Genomic DNA, 23,775 nt, shown 5'->3' on the forward strand with positions numbered 1-23,775 from the left:
TGCTGCAGTCAGATCTGGGAGTCGTCCCAGATCTCTGAGCTCATGTTCTGCCCCTGTCACCTTCACACATGGCCCTCCTTGCTGACCTGCAGCACGCCAAGCTCTCTGCTACCTCAGGGCCTCTGCATGTGCTGTGCCCCAAGATATCCATGTGGCGCCCTCTCTTGCTTCCTTCAGGTAGGAGTCTATTTAAATGCCCCCTCCTCCAGGAAGTCTCCCCTGACTTTCCTAACTAAAACAGTACCTCCAACCCTCCCATTCCTTATCAGACTTTAGTTTTTATCTTAGCTCTTATCTCCTCCACAGAAAAATCATATGTTTATGAAAATGTGTTTAGTGTCTGTTTTCTCCACTAGAGAGTGAGTGAGCTTCTTGTGGGGCATGAACATTCTCGGTTCCCAGTGTTTACAACACTGCTGGGATATAGTAGGTACTCAATTTTTTTCACTTCTTCTTATGATGATGTATACAGAAGATAAAGTTTACCACTTTATTTTCAAGGATACAGTTTAGTGGCATTAATTCCATTCACAGTGCTATGCAACCATCACCACTATCCATTCCCAGAAATTTTTCATTATCCCAAACAGAAACTCTGTTCTTTTTTTTTCTTTTAGTCTTTTATCCAACAGTCCACATTGAAAACATCAAACTCTAGCCAACAATTCCCTTTAAATGATGATTTAAACCACGACTCCCCATTAATTTTCTTTTGAATGAGTCAGTTAGCAATGGGCAGACTTTCTGGGTGCCTGCCACATGCAGGGTCAACCTTCCAGCAGCCTTGGAGGGTGTGGAAGGCCATCTCTGTTTCACAGACAACCAAATCGATGCAGAGAGGTGAAGTGCCTTGTCCAAGGTCACACGGCCATTAAGAGTGGGATTTGAACACATATCTTCCCCTGTACCAGGCAGTTACCAGCACCGTGGCATAACTACACTTTAAGGACATAATAACATCAGCCAGCCACAGGCCATCCAGCTTCTCCCCACCCAGGCTTCCCTCTGCAGCCCCTGTCTCCAAAGGTCATTACCTGAGCCGGATATCCCCACTATCCTCAGCTCTGACTGGCTGATGACCAGTAGGCACATTTGGGGACCATCATTCGAGGTTTCAACCTTCCGTTTCACCTGGAGCTCTCTGAGCAGGTCCTGAGATAATTGAATTATTATTATTTTCACCTTTAAAATTAATTAACACTAGGCCCAGTTTAAATGTTCACTCTGGGTCTGCTATTTGGGTGTGCTTTCCTTTTACAAAGCTAGCTTGATGGAGGTGTGCTGGGTCCAGGACTCCCCCACATGGCCCCATCTGGGACACGGAGAGATGAGATGAGGCATCGTGGGCAATTCCCAGCACAGCCATCAGGGCTCCTGGTCTGTGTAGTCCCCAGCGCCACGCATTCTCAGAAAAGGAGGGGCTGCAATTTTAGAGAGGCGCTGACCTGCCCAGGGCCACCAGGCAGAAAGAAGGAGAAAGGCACTAGATCCCGGGGGCAGGGTGGATGTCCCAGCTGTGGGCCGGGACCACGGCTCCCGAGTGACTCTCCCACCTGTGGACTCCTGGGGAGGAATGCCTCCTTCCTGCCCTAACACGAGAGGTCCAGCCCCTCACGGACAGAGCCGGGGTCCTGGGCCTCTGGCTGCACGGGTGGGAGGTGGGAGCAGGTACCCGCTCCACACAAACCCCCCTCAAACCTCCCACAAGCTCCTTCCCATCTATCTCCATGCAGGTGACCTGTCCAGCGAGGCCTGCCTTCGCTCGTGCGTGGCATCCCAACTGTCTCCACCCCACCTCTGACCCCAGCCCTGACCCTCCACCAAGTTCGGGATGCAGGGGGGATCTTCTCACCAGACCTGCTTGTGAAGTGGGGGCCCGGGCAGGTCCACGCCTTCCTGATCACCCTCGGAGGGCTAAGTGACCTCTCATCCCACACCCAGTAATGAATGTCCAGTCCCAGCTGACAGCCCAGACATGGCATTTCTCCTGCGTCCCCACAGCAGGGCCTATTGGTGCAGTGGGAAGGGGGCTGGGGTCCTCCAGCTTCTGCCCACAACCGCCATTGGCTGTGAGGCTGCTGGTGCTTTTGCCTGCTCTGGGTAGGCCTGGCAGGTGGACACAGCTGCTCGCTTCTCTCATGGGTCCTGCGCTGGTGGTCTGGAAGTTTTCTGCCAAGCAACCTTTTCCAGAGCCCTGGACCCGGGCAGTCATAGCTATATGTCTAGTGGTTTTCCTCACCTCCTGGCCACAGTGGCCTCCCTCTGCGGCATTCTCCTGATCCCTGGGGAACGAGCAGGCAGGGCCAAGAGGACCTCTGCCAACTGTCTTCTGTCCCCAGGAAACACACAGGTGAAAGCCATTGGTCTTCCACATCCCCAGCAGAGTCAGAGTCTAGACCCCAGATCCCTTTTGCTCTCAGAGTCTTAGGCCAGAGTCTCCTACCTTCAGGAAGCGTACTTTGGAGCTCTATGGAGATCTCACTAGGCTTGGGGAGGGAAGGTGTGGGTGAGGACTCACTCCTTGGGACCTGCTATCTCCCAAGAAATGTCTTCACCAATGCCCCTGCACACCGTCTCTGATCCCTTTAATTGTCTTGGGAAGCACCAGGCCAGAGAGTCAAGTTCTAGAGCCAGCCTTGGCATCAATCCCACCAGCTGGGCAGCTTTTGGCAACTTATTAATCCTCTCTGTGCCTCAGTTTCTTCATCTGTACAATGGGAACAAGAGTATCCCTCCAGCAACTTCAAGGAGGAAAGATCATTCATGACACGGGTAACACGCTAGAACAGTTCCCAGGAAGAAGCACCGGGGTTAGTGTTTGTATAACCCCTTCTGGTCCGTCGGGTCCCAGCACCGTGGAGCGGGTTCTCAGGACTCACCTTGCTCTGCAGTCCTGATGCCCCTCTGCTGGAGCTGAGGTAGGAGCAGCCCCGTATCAGCATCCTGTTCCCACCTGCAGGAGTCAGTGAGAGCATTCCCATCTTACAGGTGGGGAGAGGTGAGACTTGCTCCGGGCCACACACCCAGTGAGCAGGAAGTGAGACCTTGAGCCGGAGCTGGTTTCAGGCTTCTATCCTCCTGTGGCCTCATACCGTACACCCCCGGGGTGGTCACAGGGCTCCTGTGAGAGGCTGTGATACAAACAAAGGGACCCAGAGAGCCGCACACAGGACTCAGGCAGCTTCAGCAACATGAGCCGAGACCAGGAGCGTGAGTAGGGTTGTTGGCTGAGCTGTGAAGGGGCAGCTTGGCCATCAGAGCACAGAGAAAACAAGGCACCCTGGGGGGTGGTGATGGCGTGGGCTGGTGGGTGCGAGTCCTCCTGGAAAAGTAGGCTACAGCTAAGAGCTTTTGCAGATCAGGAAAGTCTTTCCTTTTGAATGATTTCCCACCTCTAAAAATAAAGGTGATCTCCAAAGCAGCCTGGGGGCAGGGGGGGCATACTCTGCCAGCAGCCCTTTTGTCTCAGTCAGCTGCTGCTGCGTAACAGACACAGCTCTGTGGCTTCAAACCACAAGCCTGCACTTTCTCCCCTGAGTCTGTGGGTCAGCTGGGTGTCTCCTTGCTTATTGGTGGTGCTCATTCTCGTGTGTGGGCTTCCCAGGTAGCTCACTGGTAAAGAATCCACCTGCCAATGCAGGAGATGTGGGTTTGATCCCTGGGTCAGGAGGATCCCCTGGAGGAGGGCATGGCATCCCACTCCAGCATTCTTGCCTGGAGACTTCCACAGAAAGAGGAGCCGGTGGGCCACGGTCCATGGATTTGCAGAGTCAGACACGACTGAGCACACGCACACATGCATTCTTGTGTGGACTGTAGCTGTGGGTCAGGAGGTGTCTCTGCTGTCCCTGCTGGGCTTGCTGCTGTGTTTGGTGATGGACAGCTGTGGGCTGGCCTAGGATAGACAGCTTCGGTTGCACCAGCTCATCCACGTGGTCTCTCGCCATCATCCAGCACGATAGCCTGGGGTTGTTTCCAAGGTGTAGCAGAGGCTCCAGAGAGAGCAGAAACCAAAAACTGCTTGAGGCCCAGGCTTCAACCAGCACCCCCTACCTTCCTCTGCATTCTGTTGGCCAAAGCAAGTCACAGGCCAGAGCAGAGTCCAGGATGGGGGAGCGGTCCCCACCTCTGGATATAGGAGGAGCCCAGAAAGCACATTGTAGAGGCTGTGAATAGAGGAAGCCGCTGAGGGGGCATTGACGTCATAAGTCTGCCACCCTTCCTGTTCTTCAAGACACCGCTCCTGTGTGACTCCTGTTCCACGAGGCGTTCCTGCATCCTACCCCTCGCCATCCTGAAGTCGTCACTTCCCCTGGCCACCTCTTCACCTCCCGCACATCTCCCTGGACCTCGAGCAGCCCTTGAGAACAGGCTCTGCTTCTCTCTGGGTCCTTATCCCCAGGGTTCAGCCTGAACCCTCCTGCCATGCAAACCCATACGAAGATGCTGGGTAAGCTGTGCTCACGGAGTCCCATCCATGTCTGACGCCCGGCACACGGCGCCTCCTTCCTGTCACCAAACACTCTCATCAACAGCAGACAGAACCTGTTTCCTCTCCAACACGCCTCCCCCCGCAGCAGCCCTGATGCCTCCAACAATACTAATTAAATGCAGCAATCCCATCAGAAGGATCAAGCTGGGCTTTCCAAGGGCCCCCTCTCGGCCGTGAGCTGACGCTGATGGATCATTAATGGTGTCGACAGCACTTTCCGTGATGGATGGTGAGGGACGAAAGCGGGAGGAGTCCGCCTGACGAGCAGCTTAATCTCCTCCTCCAGTTTGCAGGCCTCTTCCCAGGTTTCCGGGAGCTTTCTGGTCCACAGAGCCGTGTGAATTTCACAGAAACCCTAGAAGAACTGTGACCAGGCAAGGATGACAGCTCCTGTTTTATGGAGGAGACAGTCAGGGCTCAGAGAGGGCGTGATTTGGGTGAGGCTTCCCAGGTGGCACTAGTGGTAAAGAACCCACCTGCCAATGAAGGAGACATAAGAGATGCGGGTTCCATCCCTGGGTGCGGAAGATCCCCTGGAGGAGGAAATGACAACCCTCTCCAATACTCTTGCCTGGGAAATCCCATGGACAGAGGAGCCTGGTGGGTAGTCCATAGGGTTGCAAAGAGTCAGACACAACTGAAGTGACTTAGCACACACGCACGGTATGTACTGAGGCTGGGACTGGAATACCTTCCTCTTGATGAAGAAGTCACAGCAGGTATCTTTGAGCTCCAAGGGCTGATCTTCCCCCATGTGGTGCCAGGAAAAACTGCAGCTCAGGGCGGGGCCTGGGTGCTCTAGGCCATTGCGCACACAGCCTCCTGCTTCCTCTCTGTTCTCTCTGCATGTTGGTTGGAGCTTCCGTGACAAACTACCGCACACTCAGTGGCTTGAAACAACAGAGGCTTCTTTCTTCACAATTCAGGAGGCTGTGAGACTGAAGTCAGGGTGCCCGTAGGGTCGTGCTCGCTCTGAAGGCTCCAGGAAAGAATCTGGCACAGGCCTCTTCCGGCTCCTAGTGGGGCCAGCAATCTCTGATATTCCTCAGCTAGTAGAAGCAAGACTGCAGTCCGTGCCTGCGTTGTCACAGAGCCTTCCCCCTGTAGGTCTGTGTGTGTCTCTATATGGCCTTCTTCTCAGGACATCAGTCAGTGGTGTAGGGCCCACATCATCCGGTAGCACCTTATCTTAACTGAATCATCTGCAAAGACTCTATTTTCAAATAAGGTCACTGTTCCCTGGTGGCTCAGGCAATAAAATATCTGCCTGCAATATGGGAGACCTGGGTTTCATCCCTGAGTTGGGAAGATACCCTAGAGAAAGGAATGGCAATCCACTCCAGTATTCTTGCCTGGGAAATCCCAAGGACAGAGAAGCCCAGTGGGCTACAGTCCATGGGGTCGCAAAGAGTCGGACATGACTGAGTGACTAACACTTTCACAGGTATGAGGGGTTAGGACATCTACATATGTTTGGGGACCAAATTCAACCCACAGCACGGTCTTTGACTGCCCATCTCTGGCTCTGGCTCTCCGTGTGGACCTGGGCTGGTTACTTGGATCACCACCCCTGACTTCTCCCTGAGCCCATACTGGACCACAGGGTGGCTTTCTGGCTTCCAGACCAGGTGGCTCTGGCCTTGCACCGATAGGGCTGCGTTGCACCCAGTCCCAGAGGATTGACTGATGGCTCTTTGTCCAGTGGTCCAAGCTGCCCCTTTCCACTCTGCCTCGCCATCTGGAGGACTCCCAGAGCTGCAGCAGAAGGAAGAGGGGACCACACAAGTAGAAGGGCGCCATGGGTTTTCATGTGGCTGTCATCACTCACAGCAGGGAGGCTTGGAGCACCTGCCAGTCATGGGTGGGCTTGGCAGACCTCTCCCAGCGGCTGAGTTGGCACCTTGAGCCTGAGGCATCAGCTGTTGGCACGTAGGCCCTACAGTGTGGGGACAGGTTTCTGCCAGGGGAGTACACTGCTAAAGCTCTGCACCATATGGGACTTCCGGCAAGTGTGTCGCCTCTCGATCAATATTTCTTATCTCTAAAGAGAGAGTGGTAATAGGTCAGTGGGCTTGTCCTGAGATTAAATCATTGGTCCACGGAGAGCTCTCAACAAAGTGTCATTATTTTCCCTTTATCAAAGTATTTCCATGGATACAGAAGCCTGGGTTTACAGGTTTTCACATTTTCCTAAAAGCCTCTGGACTCCATTATTTCTGATGAGAAGTCGGCTGATGGGAAGTTATATGATTCTTGGTGCCTCTGAATATAATGTGATTTTTGTTCTTGCTTCTAACAAAATTTCATCTTTGTTTTAGTTTACAGCATTTTGAAGGTTAGTTGTGACTTATTGGTATTTATCCTACGTGGAGTTAGCTGAGCTTCCTATGTTTGTAAATGAAAGACTTTCAACATATTGAGGCATTTTTCAGTCACTATTTCAAGTTGTCTGTTCTCTCCTTTCCTTCTGGAACTCTAAATATATATATATGAAGACTTGTTGATGTCCCCACAGATTCCTGAGAATCTGTGTTTTTTTCCTTTTTAATTTATTTTCTCTCTGTTCTTCAGATTGGGTCATTTCTATTAATATATCTCCAAGTTCACTAACTCTTCTGTCATCTCAAATTTCCTGTTAGGCAATTCAGTGATTTTCCTATATGGCATTTTCAGTTATAGATTGTTTGTTTAGTTCTTTTTAAAATAGTTTGTATTTCTCTGTTGAAATTCTCTTTCTTTTCATTCAGTGAGAGCAAATTTTCCTTTATATCCTTGGACATAGTTATAATAACTATTTCATTTCCTAATTCTTATATCCAGGGAACTTCAGAGTCTGTTTCCTCGGCTGTCTTTATATTCAGTTTGGGTGATATTTTCCTATTTCTTTGTATGTCTTCATATAACTTTGGAGAATTTCCTCAGTGTTGAGAATGATGATACCATAGAGATACTAGATGTTTGGTATGTCCCTCCAAAGAGCATTTTTGTTTTGTTTTGCATTTGCAAACAGTTAACTTGGTTGAGGACTTCCTGGGTGGCTCAGATGGTAAAGAATCTGCCTGTAATGCAGGAGACCCAGATTTGATCCCTGGGTTAGGAAGATCCCTTGGAGAAGGGAATGGCTACCCACTCCAGTATTCTTGCCTGGAGAATTCCATGGACAGAGGAGCCTGGCGTGAGCTACAGTCCTTAGAATTGAAAGAGTCGGACACGACTGATTGACTCACACACACACACACACAACTTGGGATCTCAACTTGAAACACAGTCCCGCACAAACCCCAGTTCGCTTCTTTTAGACGCAACAACTCTGCATGCAGTCTGTTGTGTGTTTGCAACCAGCTGAACACTGGAGCAGAGTTTACGTGTTGCATTTGGGGGCTCCTCTGTAGACCCCTTTTACAGGATTGAGCACCTCATTTTCCAGCTACTAGGTTTTCCCCAGATTCTGTCTTATCAAGTCGATAAGCATGACTTTCTATCTGAGTTTCGGTAGCCAAAGACCAGGACCTGTCCTAAGGCTAAAAGCCACAAAAATAAGAAACCCACCCAGTGCTGCCTCTTATTCCAATTGCTGTCTCCTCTGCAGAGTCTACCATCCAGTGAGGGGCATGTAGTGGGCATGAGACCGTAGATGTAGGAGGGACCACTGTACAGGGGAACAGGAGGGCTCTCCAGGAAGCCTTCCTAGGGGGGATGGTATTGAGACTGCAGGTGTGTCAAACATTCCAAAAGGAAAGGATGGACTTTGTGATTGCATGGTTTTACTGATGAGAACCTCCCCTTCTCAGGGGAGGCAACTTTTCCAAAGGCAAACTCTAGAAGACACTGAACTCTAACAATGAGTAGATGTGAAACACCCACCAGCCCCTTCATGGGCCTGGGGAGGCACTGCCCTGGCCTGAGGTCTGTAGCTGCTCTGTCAATGTTTGCAGAAGGGGACTGGAGGGCATGTCCCGCTGTCAGGACTCCCAGGTCTGCACAGTGTTGTTGAATCTCACCTTTATCCAGCACATTTCTGAACTAGCCACTGTGATTTCTGTGGAGGCCAGAAGCAAAGATAAGAGCGAGCTTTGACTTTCCGTCCGGTAAATTTTGGTCATTCATCATTCCATGGTGTTATAGTCCTTTATTGCTGTTGTTCAGTGGCTAAGTCATGGAAGACTCGTTGCGACCCTGTGGACCATAGTTCATCAGGCTCCTCCTCTGTCCTCCGCTGTCTCCCAAAGTTTGCTCAAATTCATGTCCATTGAATCAATGATGCTGTCTAACCATCTAATCCTGTGTCACCCCCTTCTCCTTTTGCTTTCAATCTTTCCCAGCATCAGGATCTTTTTCAATGAGTCAGCTCTTCGAATCAGGTGGCCAAAGTACTGGCACTTCACCTTCAGCCTCAGGCCTTCCAATGAATACTCGAGGTTGATTTCCTTTAGGACTAACTGGCTTGATTTCCTTGCAGTCCAAGGGACTCTCATGAGTCTTCTCCAGCAACACAGTTTGAAAGCATCAATTCTTTGGTGCCCAGCCTTCCTTATGGACCAACTCTCATATCCACACATGACTACTGGAAAAACCGTAGCTTTGACTATAGGAACCTTGGGTGGCAAAGTGATGTCTCTGCTTTTTACTACGCCGTCTAGGTTTGTCTCTGTCATAGCTTTCCTTCCAAAGAGCAAACGTCTTTGAATTTCATGGCTGCAGTGACTGTCTGCAGTGGTTTTGGAGCCCAAGAAAATAAAATCTATCACTGCTTCCACTTTCCCCGCTTTGATTTGCCATGAAATGATGGGACCAGATGCCATAATCTTGGCTTTTTAATGTTGAGTTTCAAGCCAGCTCTTTTTTCTTTCACCTTCAAGAGGTTCTTCGTAGTTTTTCCTCCTTTCCAAAGGCTCTCATCTCCACTGTCTCTCCTGAGTTTCTAATCCTGGGCAGACTCTGCTATAGCCATGCTACAGATGACAGAACTGAGTCTTAGAGACGTGATGTAACCACCCAAGCCACATAGCCCATGTGTTAAAGCCAGGACTCCAACCCAGGACTTCTGACTGCTCCATGAACAGCTCAGAGGGTTGTCACTGTCAATGGGCCCCCCTCCATCTCCTCAGCTGCCAACAGAAATAATAGTCATATCTCCCTCAGGGGCTGGCATGAGGTTCAAAGGAGGCAGCGGATATAAAACTGACATATAAATTGTAAATTTCCTGCAGACGTTAGTGTCTGTTACTGTGGTAACTGCCCAGCATTTATATGACCACATTTTCTCTGGATACCAGTGGTTACATTGGCATTTTAGTTTAATAGCATTGTTATTTTTCCATCATAAAAATAATATATATTATGCATGTGTCCTAGCTCATTAAATTGCATATATTATACAATATGCATTTTGTGTATATCAATTGCAACCTCAGTAAAGCTATTAAAAATATACTCATTCATTACAGAAAATCTAGAAAACATAGAAACTTAGAAAAAAGAAGAAAAAAATTTTATTTCAGCACCCTAAGGCAGCCTCTGTTTAATGTGGCAGCTCAGCTGGTAAAGACTCCACCTGCAATGTGGGAGAGGTGGGTTTGATCCCTGGGTTGGGAAGATCCCCTGGAGAAGGGAAAAGCTACCCACTCCAGTATTCTGGCCTGGAGAATTCTATGGAGTATATAGTCCATGGAGTCGCAAAGAGTCTGATACGACTGAGTGACTTTAAAAAACTATTAAAAATATACTCATTTGTTACAGAAAATCTAGAAAACATGGAAACATAGAAAGAAGAGGGAAAAACAATTCTTCCTGCACCCTAAAGCAGCCTCTGTTAAGGTGGTAGAAACTTCTCTTCCAGCTCGTTTGCCCTCTGCCCAGTTTGTTTGCTGTCTACAGTGACTGTGATCGCCGGGCTATAAAATTAAAAACGTTTTATACACAGTTCTATATCCTGCTCTTTCCCCCTAAGGGGGCGCTGACATGAAATAGTGAGAGCCAGCACCACGTGAGGGAACCGGGCCCCACCGGGCTGTGGCTGCAGCGGTTGCCTTCCTGTGTCCCCAGGCCAGGCAGGCTGTCCACGCAGGCACAGTGCTGGGTAGCTGGGGCCGGATGCCCTTCCCGTTTCACATTCAACAAGCATCTCCATGATCCCCAAGACCTGGTCTCCTCGCTTTTTCAGTTCAGTTCAGTTCAGTTCAGTCGCTCAGTCGTGTCCGACTCTCCGCGACCCCATGAATCACAGCACGCCAGGCCTCCCTGTCCATCACCAACTCCCGGAGTACACTCAAACTCATGTCCACAGAGTCGGTGATGCCATCCAGCCATCTCATTCTCCGTCGTCCCCTTCTCCTCCCGCCCCCAACCTTTCCCAGCATCAGAGTCTTTTCCAGTGAGTCAACTCGTCGCATGAGGTGGCCAAAGTATTGGAGTTTCAGCTTTAGCATCAGTCCCTCCAATGAACATCCAGGATTGATCTCCTTTAGAATGGACTGGTTGGATCTCCTTGCAGTATAAGGGACTCTCAAGAGTCTTCTCCAACACCACAGTTCAAAAGCATCGATTCTTCGGCGATCAGCTTTCTTCACAGTCCAACTCTCACATCCACACATGACCACGGGAAAAACCATTGCCTTGACTAGACGGACCTTGGTTGGCAAAGTAATGTCTCTGCTTTTTAATATACTATCAAGGTTGGTCATAACTTTCCTTCCAAGGAGCAAGCGTCTTTTAATTTCATGGCTCGCTTTTTATCCCCCTTTAAGTTGCACAGCAACCCACTCCAGGACTCTTGCCTGGAAAATCCCATGGACAGAGGAGCCTGGCAGGCTGCAGTCCGTAGGGTTGCAAAAAGTCAAACACGACTGAAGCGACTTAGCACGCGCACGCACATCTTTAAGTTGAATGACACGTGCTCCTATCCTGATCTGTGAGTACACCCAGCCTAGCATTCTGCCTCTGAACCACCTTCCCTCTGTCCCCACTGTGATGTCCTTTCGCCATCAGAGCTGGTCTTTCCCTGTGGCTCAGAGGCCAGTGTGGGTCAGGCACTCGACTAGAAAAGGAAAAAGTGTGTATGGAATTGGAAATAGGAGTGGGAAAACCACTCGAGGCGAGAGAGCAGGTCTTGAGACAAAAGGTAGCTGGTATTTTGAGAATCAGCAAGGAACCCAGAGTTGGGATGGAAGAGCTTGGCTGAGAGTAGTGGAGGGTGAAGGGGTTCCTTACCTTTTGCTGAGTTAAAACACAGAGCATTCGACAGTAAACACTGGTTATCACACATCTGCCAAGGGTTTGGGACCGTAACATGAAGGAATGGTGAGTGACAAAAATTTACTCAGGAAGTCAAAGTTCTTTCTTATCTTTGCTTCGGGCCTTCACAAAAATCACAGTGGCTAGCTCAGAAATGTACCACATAAAGGTGAGATGCAACCTCACTGTGCAGACCTGGGAGTTCAGTTCCCTAGGCTTGTTTGGGCTGGGTGAGCGGGATGGCTGTGCTGCAGGCCTGGGCAGGTCCTGCTCCGGGAAGCAGCAGAGACTCAGGACAACTTCTTGTCTTCTGGCATCCCACAGACCAAAGCCAGTCACGAGGCATGGTACCACGTCAAATGCCAAGATTAGGTACAGGACAGGGTGAAGGTTCAGGCTCCTGATATGGCCTGCCTCTGGGGGCTGCAGGTCACTCAAGGCTTTAGACATTCTGAGACCTTTGCTTTCTCTCTGTCTGTGGGGAGCTTCTAGAAAGTTCTGAGAAGGCTCCCTCTGGCTGCTCTGTCGGGGCCAACTTGTGTCCCAGCTGGGGGAAATAGAGGGGACCCAATAGGAGACTGTCATGGTCCTCCAGGCAAGAGGCAGGAGAAGGGATGGAATGTGGATGTATCTCGAAGGCTGAGTCAATAGGATTGGATGTGGAGGGTGAGAGAGAGGAGTCAGGGTGATCCCAAGGCTCAGGCCCGAGCCAGAGGGAGAATGGAACTGCTATCGCTGGGGTAGGAAAGGGTGCAAGGAGGGGATTTGAGCAGAAGCACCCCATGATTTGGGAGCCTTAAGGCTGGCCCTCTCCCTGGCCGCTCTGAAGAGAACACAACATGGACAAGAGGAGGGGAAGGGGGATGCCAGCCAAGGGACCGGCCGGGTGCCCAGCTGGGGCCACCGCCAGGAGGAGTGCTCAGTGCTGCAGGTTGTTTGAAAGCAGATCCACTGTGTGGAAGCCTGACCAAGGCTTTGGGTGTGTGCATAGTCCAGGCCAAGAATGTGATGATGATGGGAGTCCCATTCCTGAGGACCTCAGAGGGGATAAGGGAGGGCTACAGTTAGTCTCTGTGGCCCCCAGAGTCGGGCTAGTGAGTTTCAGATTTGCATCCAGGTCACCTGGTGAGACCATAAAGCAACCCCCTTTCAACTGTTTCTGAAAGGAAGGGGAGGAGGAAAGAAATAAAGTCTCCCATGAACAGGTCTTGGTCCTACAGCCATTGGGGAGGGGATGTGGGCCCCAGGCAGGGCTCCCTGGGGGTCGGGAGGGAGCAGTTCCATCCACCTGCACAACACTGGGTCCTAATGAGCCACGCCCTCTTGTCTCTGTCCCCCCACCCCCACCCCCACAGCCGATATCATCTCTACCGTCGAGTTCAACCACACTGGGGAGCTGCTGGCCACAGGCGACAAGGGTGGCCGAGTTGTCATCTTCCAGCGGGAACCGGAGGTGCGGCGGGGCCTGGTGGGAGGGAGGGCTACTCATCCTGGGCTTTAACCCATAGGGTGCCACACGCAGCACCCTGCTGGGGTGCCTGGGCTGGAAGGAAAGGGCACCCTGGCATGCAGGGATGGGACCCGGCAGGTCTCAGGGAGGGAATCCACCTGGTCGGCTCAAAGCACCATATTCTGAGCCCCCTCTGCGGAGTGGTTACTGTGTCCTAGACCCTGGAGAAACAGACTCCTGATTAAACTGCCCTCTGCCTGTGTGGGCTTCTCTGGTGCCTCAGACAGTAAAGAATCCACCTGCAATGCGGGAGACCTGGGTTCGATCCCTGGGTTGGGAAGGTCTTCTGGAGGATGGCATGGCAACCCACTCTAGTATTCTTCCCTGGAGAAATCACCATAGACAGAGGAGCCTGGCGGGCTACAATCCATGGGATTTCAGAGTCAGACATGCCTGAGCGAATAATTAGAGCCCTGCCCGTGTGAGCTGGAGCTGTCTCAACCAGAGCTGGGTGGAGTGGAGGCGGGACCTTCCACAGCTGTGGGCCAGCCCTCCGTCTAGGGTTGATGATTTGACTCAGCCCGGGGCCTTGCCCCAGTGAGTTCTATTGTCTGGAACAGCCTGCCTGGAGGCATGTTTCTGAACCCCTGGAGGAACCTGGTGGTTCAAAGGCTGTATTTGCTGAGCACCTCCTACATGCAGACACTACAGATGCATCTCCCATTTACCCTTCACTGCCCACCTCCAAGGGTGGGGACCGAAACCCCGTTTCATGAGTGAGGACCTTTGCAGAGTCACCCAGACAGTAAGCAAAGTCCAGGGACAGAAAGCAAGACTGGGTGTGGTCTGTCGGTCACACACAGCACCCTGCTTCCCAGAGAGGGCTGGGATTAGATGCTGAAGACAGGATGGTGCAACGCCAAGGCGGGGAGGGGGAGAGGGAGGGAGGAGAGGAGAAGCCGGACGAGGGGGCCGGAGGGCAGGATGAAGGGGTGACGGCAGAGGGGCTGAAGGACCACTCTCCTCCCTCCACTTCCTCAGCATCGTCCCCACGCCGAGGTGCCCTGAGGTCTGCCTTCACCCACGTTCATTCCCATAACCCTCCCTCACCACCACCCTAGAGGTGCCATTCGGTGCTATTACCATCCTCAGCTTACAGACGAGGCATCCAGAGCTTAGAGGGTTTGCAGTAACTTATCAAGGACACACAGCCAGAAGGCAGGTAGCCAGTCCTGTGGCTCGAGCACTCTGATTCATGAGAAGGACCAGAGGCCCCCACTGGGGGTTGCAAAGTCATCTTGTTTTTGTCAAACTGCAGAAAGAAATTAAACTGGCAGAGGCAGGTTTTGAATATTTCTCCTTTAATTTTTGTCTTAATTCTGGTCCCACTGGCCTTTGCCATAGCCATTGCTGATAGGAGATGAAGTGAATGAGAGGCAGAAATATTGAAGAATGTTGAAGCTTTCCAAAAGTAAAAGAGGAAAAGAAATATAAATAGATACTCTTGAAAGGCCAGCAGGAAACTTGAAGTTGTGCTTGGTTGAATTTCTTTATTTTGCTCCCAAGTAGTTGTAGTTTCATGTTGTCATATAAACCTGAATTGTCTACCAAGAAGTGGTCCCTAGTGCCTGCGATGGACTCACTAGTTCACTGTTTGGTCCTTATTCTAATGAGTTTGGCTGCTTAAACCAGGAGGGGACCCACTCAGGAAAGTCAGTGTGTGTGGGGGAGCGGAGACAATACCTTATCCCAGTCTATCCCTATGCCTGACATTGCAGGATATTCTGCCCTAATGTTAATTCTGCTCCAAAATTCATTCATTCCTCGAGACAGGCCCGAGTTAGATCCAAGGATGTAAGGAACAGGTCAGATCCCAGGTCTGTTTTGGTGCCAGACAGACCTCAGTGGAGTGAGTGACACTACTTTGTGGACACCTGGCCTTAGGGGAGAGGGTCGATTCCCCTCTGAGCCTCCGCTTGCTCATCTATGAAGTGGGAGGAGTTGTGCCCATCACGGAGGGGCATCAAGGAGAGAACACGAGGAGGCATGAGAAGCACTTAGTGTCCCATGCACGGTAGGTGCTCAGTGAACGCGGGCTCCCTTGGTTGCCCTTCTTCTTATTTGTTGCCCTGAGGGGTAATGGGGCTGGGCCAGGGCCACACCCTAAGGCATTGGACATTTTACAAATGGAGTTGCCTTGGCCTTGGCCATGGCCGTGCTGGGCCCCCTTCAGGTCTGGCCAGCTCCCGCCCCACCATCTGGTCTGGTTTCCTCGCAGAGCAAACATGCACCGCACGGCCAGGGCGAGTACGACGTCTACAGCACCTTCCAGAGCCACGAGCCGGAGTTCGACTATCTCAAGAGCCTGGAGATAGAGGAGAAAATCAACAAGATCAAGTGGCTCCCGCAGCAGAACGCTGCCCACTCCCTGCTGTCCACCAACGGTGAGGCAGCCTGGCCGGTCTGGGCGTGTGCATTTGTGTGCATGCATGTGTGTGTGTGTGTGTGTGTGTGTGTGTGTTTGCGTATGCACGCCTGCTCTTGTCATCAGGTGCCATTTTCCACCTCACTTATATTGTGGTCTGGGCTTGTCTGTGTGCATGTGTGCGCATGTTTGTGTGCGTGTGTGCGTATGCATGCCTGCCCTTGTACGTGTGTCATCAAGCGTCACTTTTCACCTCACTTCCATTGTGAGCATTTTCCTAGGTCTTTCAGTTCAGTTCAGTTCAGTTCAGTCGCTCAGTCGTGTCCGACTCTCCGCGACCCCATGAATCACAGCACGCCAGGCCTCCCTGTCCATCACCAACTCCCGGAGTACACTCAAACTCATGTCCACAGAGTCGGTGATGCCATCCAGCCATCTCATTCTCCGTCGTCCCCTTCTCCTCCCGCCCCCAACCTTTCCCAGCATCAGAGTCTTTTCCAGTGAGTCAACTCGTCGCATGAGGTGGCCAAAGTATTGGAGTTTCAGCTTTAGCATCAGTCCCTCCAATGAACATCCAGGATTGATCTCCTTTAATCCTAGGTCTTTAGAACTCAAAAAAAAATAATAATATTTTGAGCAGCGGGTGAGTTTCATGCAGTGAACATGGTTGCTCAGCCTCTTCCCGTGGTTGGACATGGGCTGATTTCTGCAGCTGTAAACAGCAGCGCCTTGAACATCTCTGTTTATAATCTGGGGGTTGATGAAGGAGGCCAGGTCAGGATAAAGAATAAACACTTGATACAAACTTACCTCCTCGTTTGCACCCCGCCCCCCAGAATCCCAGATCACCCCAGAGCGGAAGGCCTCACTAGATGTTGGGGGTCCTCACTTGAGGGTGCAGGAGGAACACTGGTGTCCTGGCCACTCGCCATCTGCCCCTAGGAGACGGCCCATGCCCCTGCCAGACCCCTGCTTCACTGCGGTCCACTCGAAGGTGTGACTCCTGGTGCCATCTTGCCCTGCCCAGTGGTGGGCCCAGGGCCAGAGGTCCCACTTCCCACATTCACTTTCCCCTGTTCATCTTCCTTCACCTCACCATGCTCAAAGTTGCCTGGGGTGGGGGTTAAGACAGGCCTGCCTCTGTCCCAGCCTGGGGACCTTGCAGAGTGGCCTCGCTTCTCTGATTCTCAGTTTGCTCACCTGGGCTCCCTCTGGGGTTACAATGAGGGTGGAAGGAGGTGTTGCCCACCCAGCACCCCAAGACCAGCCGGTGCTGCTCCAGAGTGGGTGAGTCTTGCAAGATGATGTCATCTGCTTCCCCGAAGGACTCAGACTCCTTGGGACGGCATTTACAGCCTCCCTGAAACCCATCAATCTCAAGCCACTGGCCCACCTCTGTGCTCAAACACTGGTCCTCTCCGCACACCCCCAGCCCATCCCCTTCTCATCTCTCAGGCCTCTGCTGGGTGTCGCCTCCCACTGAGCCTTCCATGACCTCTCAGCTGAGCCAGGTGTCCGTCTCATGGGCTTTCCCACTCCTGCAGACCCCCAGGGCTTGCTCTCTGGGGCTCCTGCCATTTTGACTGTCTGTGTCCCCTGAGGGGAGCCTGGCATGGGATCAAGTTCAGCAAACCCCTGTCTCAGAGCCAGAGGGGCCCTTCCCAGGTGCTGGAACAGAGGTAGCAGGAGGTCCCCCACTGCCGGGACAGGTCACCCGGGGCAGGGGCCCCTAATGTGGTTCACACCCTGGCCCTGCCACTTCCCCTTCTAAAGTCAATGGCTGTTCTTCACTCGTGGGGTTATTGGGAGAATAAGAGGAAATCAGATCATAACAAGCTTCGAACTAGGCTGGCAACAGAGCCTCCTTCGGGTGCTGCTTTTTTCTTTTACATCATTTAACAGTGAGTGGCATTCTCTTCCCGCCTCTTTGGAGGAAAGGTTGGCTCCAGGAATTCCCTCACACCTCCGCCCTGCAAGCATCCCGCCCCTGGTTCTGAATCCCAGCTTCATCCTTTCCTCCCTAGCCCATCCCTGGGTACCTGTCAAGTGTTTAATTGATACCAGTTTTCTCCCCTTGCTTCTCATCAACGTGGCAGTGATTGTTTGGGCTGCCGTACTTGTCAGGGTTCTTGGAGAAACAGAACCAATAGGACGAATGTGTGTGTGTATGAATGTAGACAGAGATATGGATAGAGAGATAGATACATGGTGTTACTTGCTCAGGTGTGCCCAACTCTGCGTGTCCATGGACTGTAGCCTGCCAGGCTCCTCTGTCCATGGAATTCTCCAGGCAAGAATACTGGAGTGGGTTACCATTTCCTTCTCCAGCGGATCTTCCCAACACAGGGATCAAACCCGGGTGTCCTGCATTGCAGACAGATTCTTTACTGTCTGAGCCACCAGGGAAGCCCATATATATATAAGGAGATGTTTATCTTCAGGAATTGGTGCATACGACTGTGGGGGCGGGCAGATCCCCAGTCTGCCAGGTGGGCTGGAGACCAGGGTAGAGCTGATGCTGCAGCTCAAATCTGAAGGCCGTCTGCTGGCAGAGCTTCCTCTTCCTCCCAGGACCTTGGTTTGTTTTGTTTTGTTTTCTGCTAAAGCCTTCAGCTGATTGGAGGAGGCCCACCCACACTGTGGAGGATAATTTACTCTATGGATTTAAATGTTAGCCTCATCTTAAAAATACCTTCAGGGCAACAGCCACACATTTGACCACATATCTGGGTAGCGTGGCTTAGCCACGTTGATGCCTGCTGTGAACCATCACAGCTGGTGACTCTTTTGATGTTCTTGGCAGGATTCCAGACAAGTGAGGCTTTGGGAGAGCTGAGTTTCTGGATGGGTGAGATGCTGCTCAGAAATAGGAAACCACTTTCCCTCTTTGGTCTGCCCATGAAGAGTGAAGAGCAGGAAGCTTCGTTAGGATGGTCTTTGTGGAAATCAGTTGAGAGACTGATAACTGCCCTTGAAAGGGCCATGCCCTTTGACCCAGCAGTATAACCTTTGTGATCAATTGTGAGGAACTAGAGCACGGTTACAAATGTTCCCTTAGCAAAGATGTTCGTTGCATCAGTTTAGAGAAGGAGTTAATTTAGAAAGAACCTACACATACAAGAGGGCTTCCCAGGTGGCTCAGCAGTAAAGAATCCATCTGCCAATGCAGGAGACGCAAGTTCGACCCCGAGTCAGAAAGATCCCCTGGAGAAGGAAATGACAACCGATTCCAGTATTCTTGCCAGGACAGTCCCATGGACAGAGAAGCCTGGTGGGCTGCAGTCCATGGCGTCACGAAAGAGTCAAACTCAACTTAGCCACTAAACAAAAACAACAATACATCGAAGAACAGGATAAGGTTAAGTCACTTGCGGGTTGATGCATCCTTATCTGGTGGGCTCAGTGGGTCCTTCTTTCTCCATGCTGGTACTCATCCTGTGTCCTGTGTCACTTTGTTCTGTTTTTAAAGATAAAACTATCAAACTATGGAAGATTACTGAACGTGATAAGAGGCCCGAGGGTTATAACCTGAAAGACGAGGAGGGGAAGCTTAAGGACCTGTCCACAGTGACGTCGCTGCAGGTAAGAGGTCACACTGGCGGCTTTCCGCAGCAGGGAGCAGTCTGTGCTTTGTTTGTTACACAGTGAGGATCTCAGAACTGGAAGGGCCTTTGAGATCTAAATCACTGTCAGGTTCCCATCCCGAAGCTAAGCTGGCCTGCTCACTTGCTGGGTGTCCTTGGTTTCCTCCCCAGCAAAGATCATCTTTCTTCCAGAAGTCATGTGATGATAAGGGGAGGTGATGCGTCTCCAGGAAGTACTCTCAGTTCACCTGAGGTGGAGAGCATGTCCTCTAATTCCTTATTAACCAGAGAGGGAAACAGAGGCCTAGAGACAGGCAGCGACTCAGCCAGAGCCACTCAGCAGAGCAAGGGGCAGAGCCGGGAGAACCTGTGAGCAGTGCTTTGCGGGTTCCAAGCCCTTTGCCAAGGGGCAGAGTGGCACCTGGAACCTGCGATTCTTGCAGCCTTTACAAAGGATCAGCTGCAAAGATTGCCGCTGACATGAGAGCAGCCAGGAAGGTTAGGTGTTAGATCCGTGCGAAGGCAAACTCTTGCTCCCAACTTGACTAAAAGCAAAAGGACTCATCTTTCTCCAGCAGAGAGGCTGTGAAATATGAAAGAGTTCTGGAGTCATGGGACCTGGGATCAAGTCCTGCCTCTGCCGTCTCCTGCTGGGGTGACCCTGGGCAGGACTCTCAGCTTCCACGGGCCTCTGATTCCCCATCTGGAACAAGAACAAACACTTTGTGGAAAGCGTGTGTCTCCCAGGCACTCTGGCTATAAAAACCCATTCAGTTCTCAGCAAAATCCTATAGAGTGGGTACATGATTGTCATTCCCATTTTACAGATGAGCAAACTGAGCTCTGGATCCAAACCCAGGGAAGTCTGGCTCCACAGTCGGCATCGCAGTCTCCTCCATGAAAGGGAAATGAGGTCCCTGCCTCACGGTGGAGTCACAGGCATGGTTATCGGCTTCCTGCGGGAAGTACACGGAGGCCACCTTGTCCCTCCCTGACTTCCAGAACCATGCCAGGAGCACTTGAGTGGGTGCTTTCAGTCACTCATGTGTTTGCTGGAAGGGACGCCAGATGCATTCATTCAGTCATACTTATTGAGCCCCTGCTGTGTGCCTGGCCATGCAGTGAAGGACCTGAGTTCAGATCTGGTCTAAGTTTGGGGCAGGTCCTGCTCAGGGAGGGGACCTCAGAGCCCCAAGACTGGGTGAGGTTCAGCATCAGGAGGTGACTGCTCTCCTCGGCCGATGTGAGATGTGCTAAGTTCACCTCTCACAGAATGCTTTCTCCCTGGGTTCTTACCTTTGCCCTGCGTGTGTGATACTCCGCGAGGCAGTGGTCCAGCCCGGTACCAGGGCGGTGCTACCCACTGCTGCTCCAGCAGCCATGCGCACTCCCCTGCTTGGTGACTCAGTTTCCTCACCAGCAAACTGGAGATGCTGACCCGTTTTTTTTCTGCCACGACTTAGCTGCCTGCCCAGCAGATTCATAAATATGAAATGGTAATCAATGTTGTCCCCAGAAGGAGGAATAAATGTTTAAACGGGTCTCTAAATGATTGGCAAATTGCACACATAAATTCTGAGAAAGAGGGGAAGCCAATTAGCTTTGATGCTGAGTAACAGGAGTGAGGGTGCCCCCTGCCCCCCTCACCTCCCAACCCCAGGAAAGTTTATGAGGGCTTCATCTGGTGGGAGGATGCAATTATCACCTCTTGATTGGCCTGGCATTTGCGGCGAAGCCAGTGGCCCATGGGAATCTTGTTTATTTCTCTCCCACCATCTGAGATTTTTCTCTGCATGTCACACATATCCCGAGCTGGCACTCGACTCTAAACTAATGCTGGAGGAGAAGAAAGAGGGAAAGAACCTGGGCGCCTGGGTCTCTCCTTATCCGGCCTCTCACCTTGTGTCCTCCCCATTTCACCCAAGTCTCCCCAGCCCTGCACAGCCCTCTACCTAACCTGGACCATTCATGCTGGAGGCAGCCATTATTTACTGAGAACCTGCTCTGTGCTAAGCCCTGTGCTCCAGGGTCCCAGAGCTGAGCAAGCTGAGACTGAGTGCCTATCCTCCAAGTGTACCCAGCCTTCCAAGGAAATAGACATGGAGTCACCCCCATGCTGGAGGTCAGCTCTGTGACACAGGGACACACAGAGAGGCCTTTCTCTACCCTATTTGGTGAACTCCTATTCATCCTTTAAAACCCTATTAGCCTCCGCCTCTGTAAAGCCTTTTCTACACAAGCCAGATAAATCCTTATCCTTCTCCGTCCACTCTGGCCTTTTGTGTCCCACACTTTGTCCTTACTGATCATGCGTCTGTCTTCCTGCCCCTCATCTTGACTAGACTGCCCCTCTGACAGGGTAGGGGTAGGGAAGAAAGTTTTATTCATGAAACCTTCAGACCTTCACAGCAGTTATCTCTTCCCTCTTCTTCTCCTTTCTTTTCTTAACAACTTAGAAATTTGCTCTGAGGGTGGCAGTGTCTGGCTGGAGCTCTGGGTGACCTGTTCTGAGGTTGCCAGGGGGAAACACTGTTGCTGGGATGAGGGATTGCAGGCCGTGGGAGCCCCAGGGAGCCCCAGGCCCAGTTCAAGAGTAGGCGGGGTCCGAGAAGGTCCCCTGGGCCGAGGAGATTCTCTTGGGTCCCACATTAGCCCGAGTTCAATCCCCACAGCGTGCCTCAACCCAATCCCATACATCACTTCCTGATCACCCTTCCAACCTAGCATCAGCCCCTTCTACCCTGTGACCCTGTCCCCTCACCTGTTTTATTTTTCTTTGGCTGAAACCACCCCCCAACACACATACACACATACTCAGTCTATTGTCTTTTTCTCTCACACGAATGTGAGCAGCGGGCCCCCCATCGCCTGAGCCCTCCCACTTCTGATTGGAGTCATGTCTTTCCATTAACACCTAGTGCTTGCTCCTGGAGCTCAGGAGCCCTGCAGTTAGCTGCCAAAGGTCTGCATTGCCATTCACTGAAATCTGCTGTTTTCCTCACTCCAAGGATGGCCTCGCTGCCTCTCTCTCGGACACAATTTCCATCACCCCTAGAGCAGCGCCCCCACAACTGTCCAGGACCCACTCTGGAAACTGTGGCTGTGTGAGCCCTGGCCTGGCCACCCCTGGTCACTCCCCGAGGAAGGGGCAGGAGGGCACTGTGTACTGAGTGATGTTCCAGGCACACTTGACCTGCATTAATTCCTGGATGCCCTGAGCAGGCACTGGCATCACCCTGGTTACAGATAAGGAAAGTGAGGCCCAGAGAAGTGAAATCTGCAGTGGAGGTGACACCAGTAAGCGGCCGGGCAGGGTTGAAGCAGCAGTCAGGTTTCAGGTTCTACACCTTTGCACGGTGATACCCTCCAGGGCAGTCACACCTGACTTCTGGTCGTGGCTCTATCATTTTCTTCCTCTGTGGCTTAGGAAGTCTGGTTCATCTTGACATCTAGTTTTCTTATCAGTGATGTGAGGATGGCAATGTCCAATTCCTGGACATCAGGTCCGGGCCAGGACTGGGAGACATCAAGGAGGCCGTGCCTGTCTGTCTGCACCTTTGAAGACATCACGGTTTACTGGAACTGGGAGTCCTGCCCAACACACCCCTCAGTGCATGCTGAGAGCCCTGAGAATGGTGTGATGTGTGCAGCGTGCTAGGGGTGAGCAAGGGTGTGACACCCCAGCAGGCAGGCTGCACATCCAGGGGGCTATAAACTCCAGATCTTGCAGGAAGATTTGGGGTTCACTAGGAGAATCCCATGGACAGGGGAGCCTGGTGGGCTAAAGTCCATAGGGTCACAAAGAGTCAGACACCACTGAAGTGACTTAGCATACACAGGTGTCCCAAGGGGGTGAGCATTCCAGGCAAAGGGCATGGAGGGAGGCAAAGGTATGCTATCTGACGGTGTCTTCCAGGAGTTCGTACCTGTTCGGCTAACACTGGCAGCTATCACAGCCGCAGCATTCCAGGACAGAGCACACAGAGATGTATTTCTCACTCATGGAAAGCTCTGGTTGGGCATGCTGAATGGCATACCGCTTTCTTACAGGGACACAGGCTCCTTCCATCCTCTGTGCCTCCATCCCTAAAGCTTGGATCCTCACTTTCCGGCTGTGGAAGGGGAAAGGGGCAGAGAAGCTACAGCTGCCTCTTAACTGCCTTGGCCCCCAGGTGCCGGGCATCACTGTATTCACACCCCATTGGTCAGAACAGTCATGTGGCCACACCCAGCTGCAAGGGCAGCTGGGAAATGTAGTCCCTGCCTGGGCAGCCAGGGACTGATCAGTTCAATATCAGTTTAGTTGCTCAGTCATGTCCAACTCTTTGCAACCCCATGGACTACAGCATACCAAGCTTCCTTGTCCATCACCAACTTCCAGAGTTGACTAAAACTCATGTCCATCGAGTTGGTGATGCCATCCAACCATCTCACCCTCTGTCATCCCCTTCTCCTCCCACCTTCAGTCTTTCCCAGCATCAGGGTCTTTTCCAATGAGTCAGTTCTTCGCATCGGGTGGCCCAAGTATTGGAGTTTCAGCTTCAGCATCAGCCCTTCCAATGAATATTCAGGACTGATTTCCTTTAGGATG

At 51.7% G+C, this 23,775-nt stretch overlaps 1 protein-coding gene across 1 annotated transcript in view; it reads left to right on the plus strand.

Moving 5' to 3' along the window:
• Positions 1-23,775, plus strand: part of PPP2R2C (protein phosphatase 2 regulatory subunit Bgamma) — a 169,221-nt gene that overhangs the window by 96,047 nt on the left and 49,399 nt on the right. Inside the window, exons 2-4 of the mRNA XM_055435003.2 lie at positions 13,081-13,178; positions 15,454-15,619; positions 19,070-19,182. Coding sequence (XP_055290978.1) covers positions 13,081-13,178; positions 15,454-15,619; positions 19,070-19,182 — 377 coding nt within the window. The remainder of the gene's footprint in view (positions 1-13,080; positions 13,179-15,453; positions 15,620-19,069; positions 19,183-23,775) is intronic.

This window comes from Moschus berezovskii, chromosome 5 (assembly GCF_049115385.1).
Source record: "Moschus berezovskii isolate FMDL1 chromosome 5, NW_MosBer_1.0, whole genome shotgun sequence".
NCBI lineage: Eukaryota > Metazoa > Chordata > Mammalia > Artiodactyla > Moschidae > Moschus > Moschus berezovskii.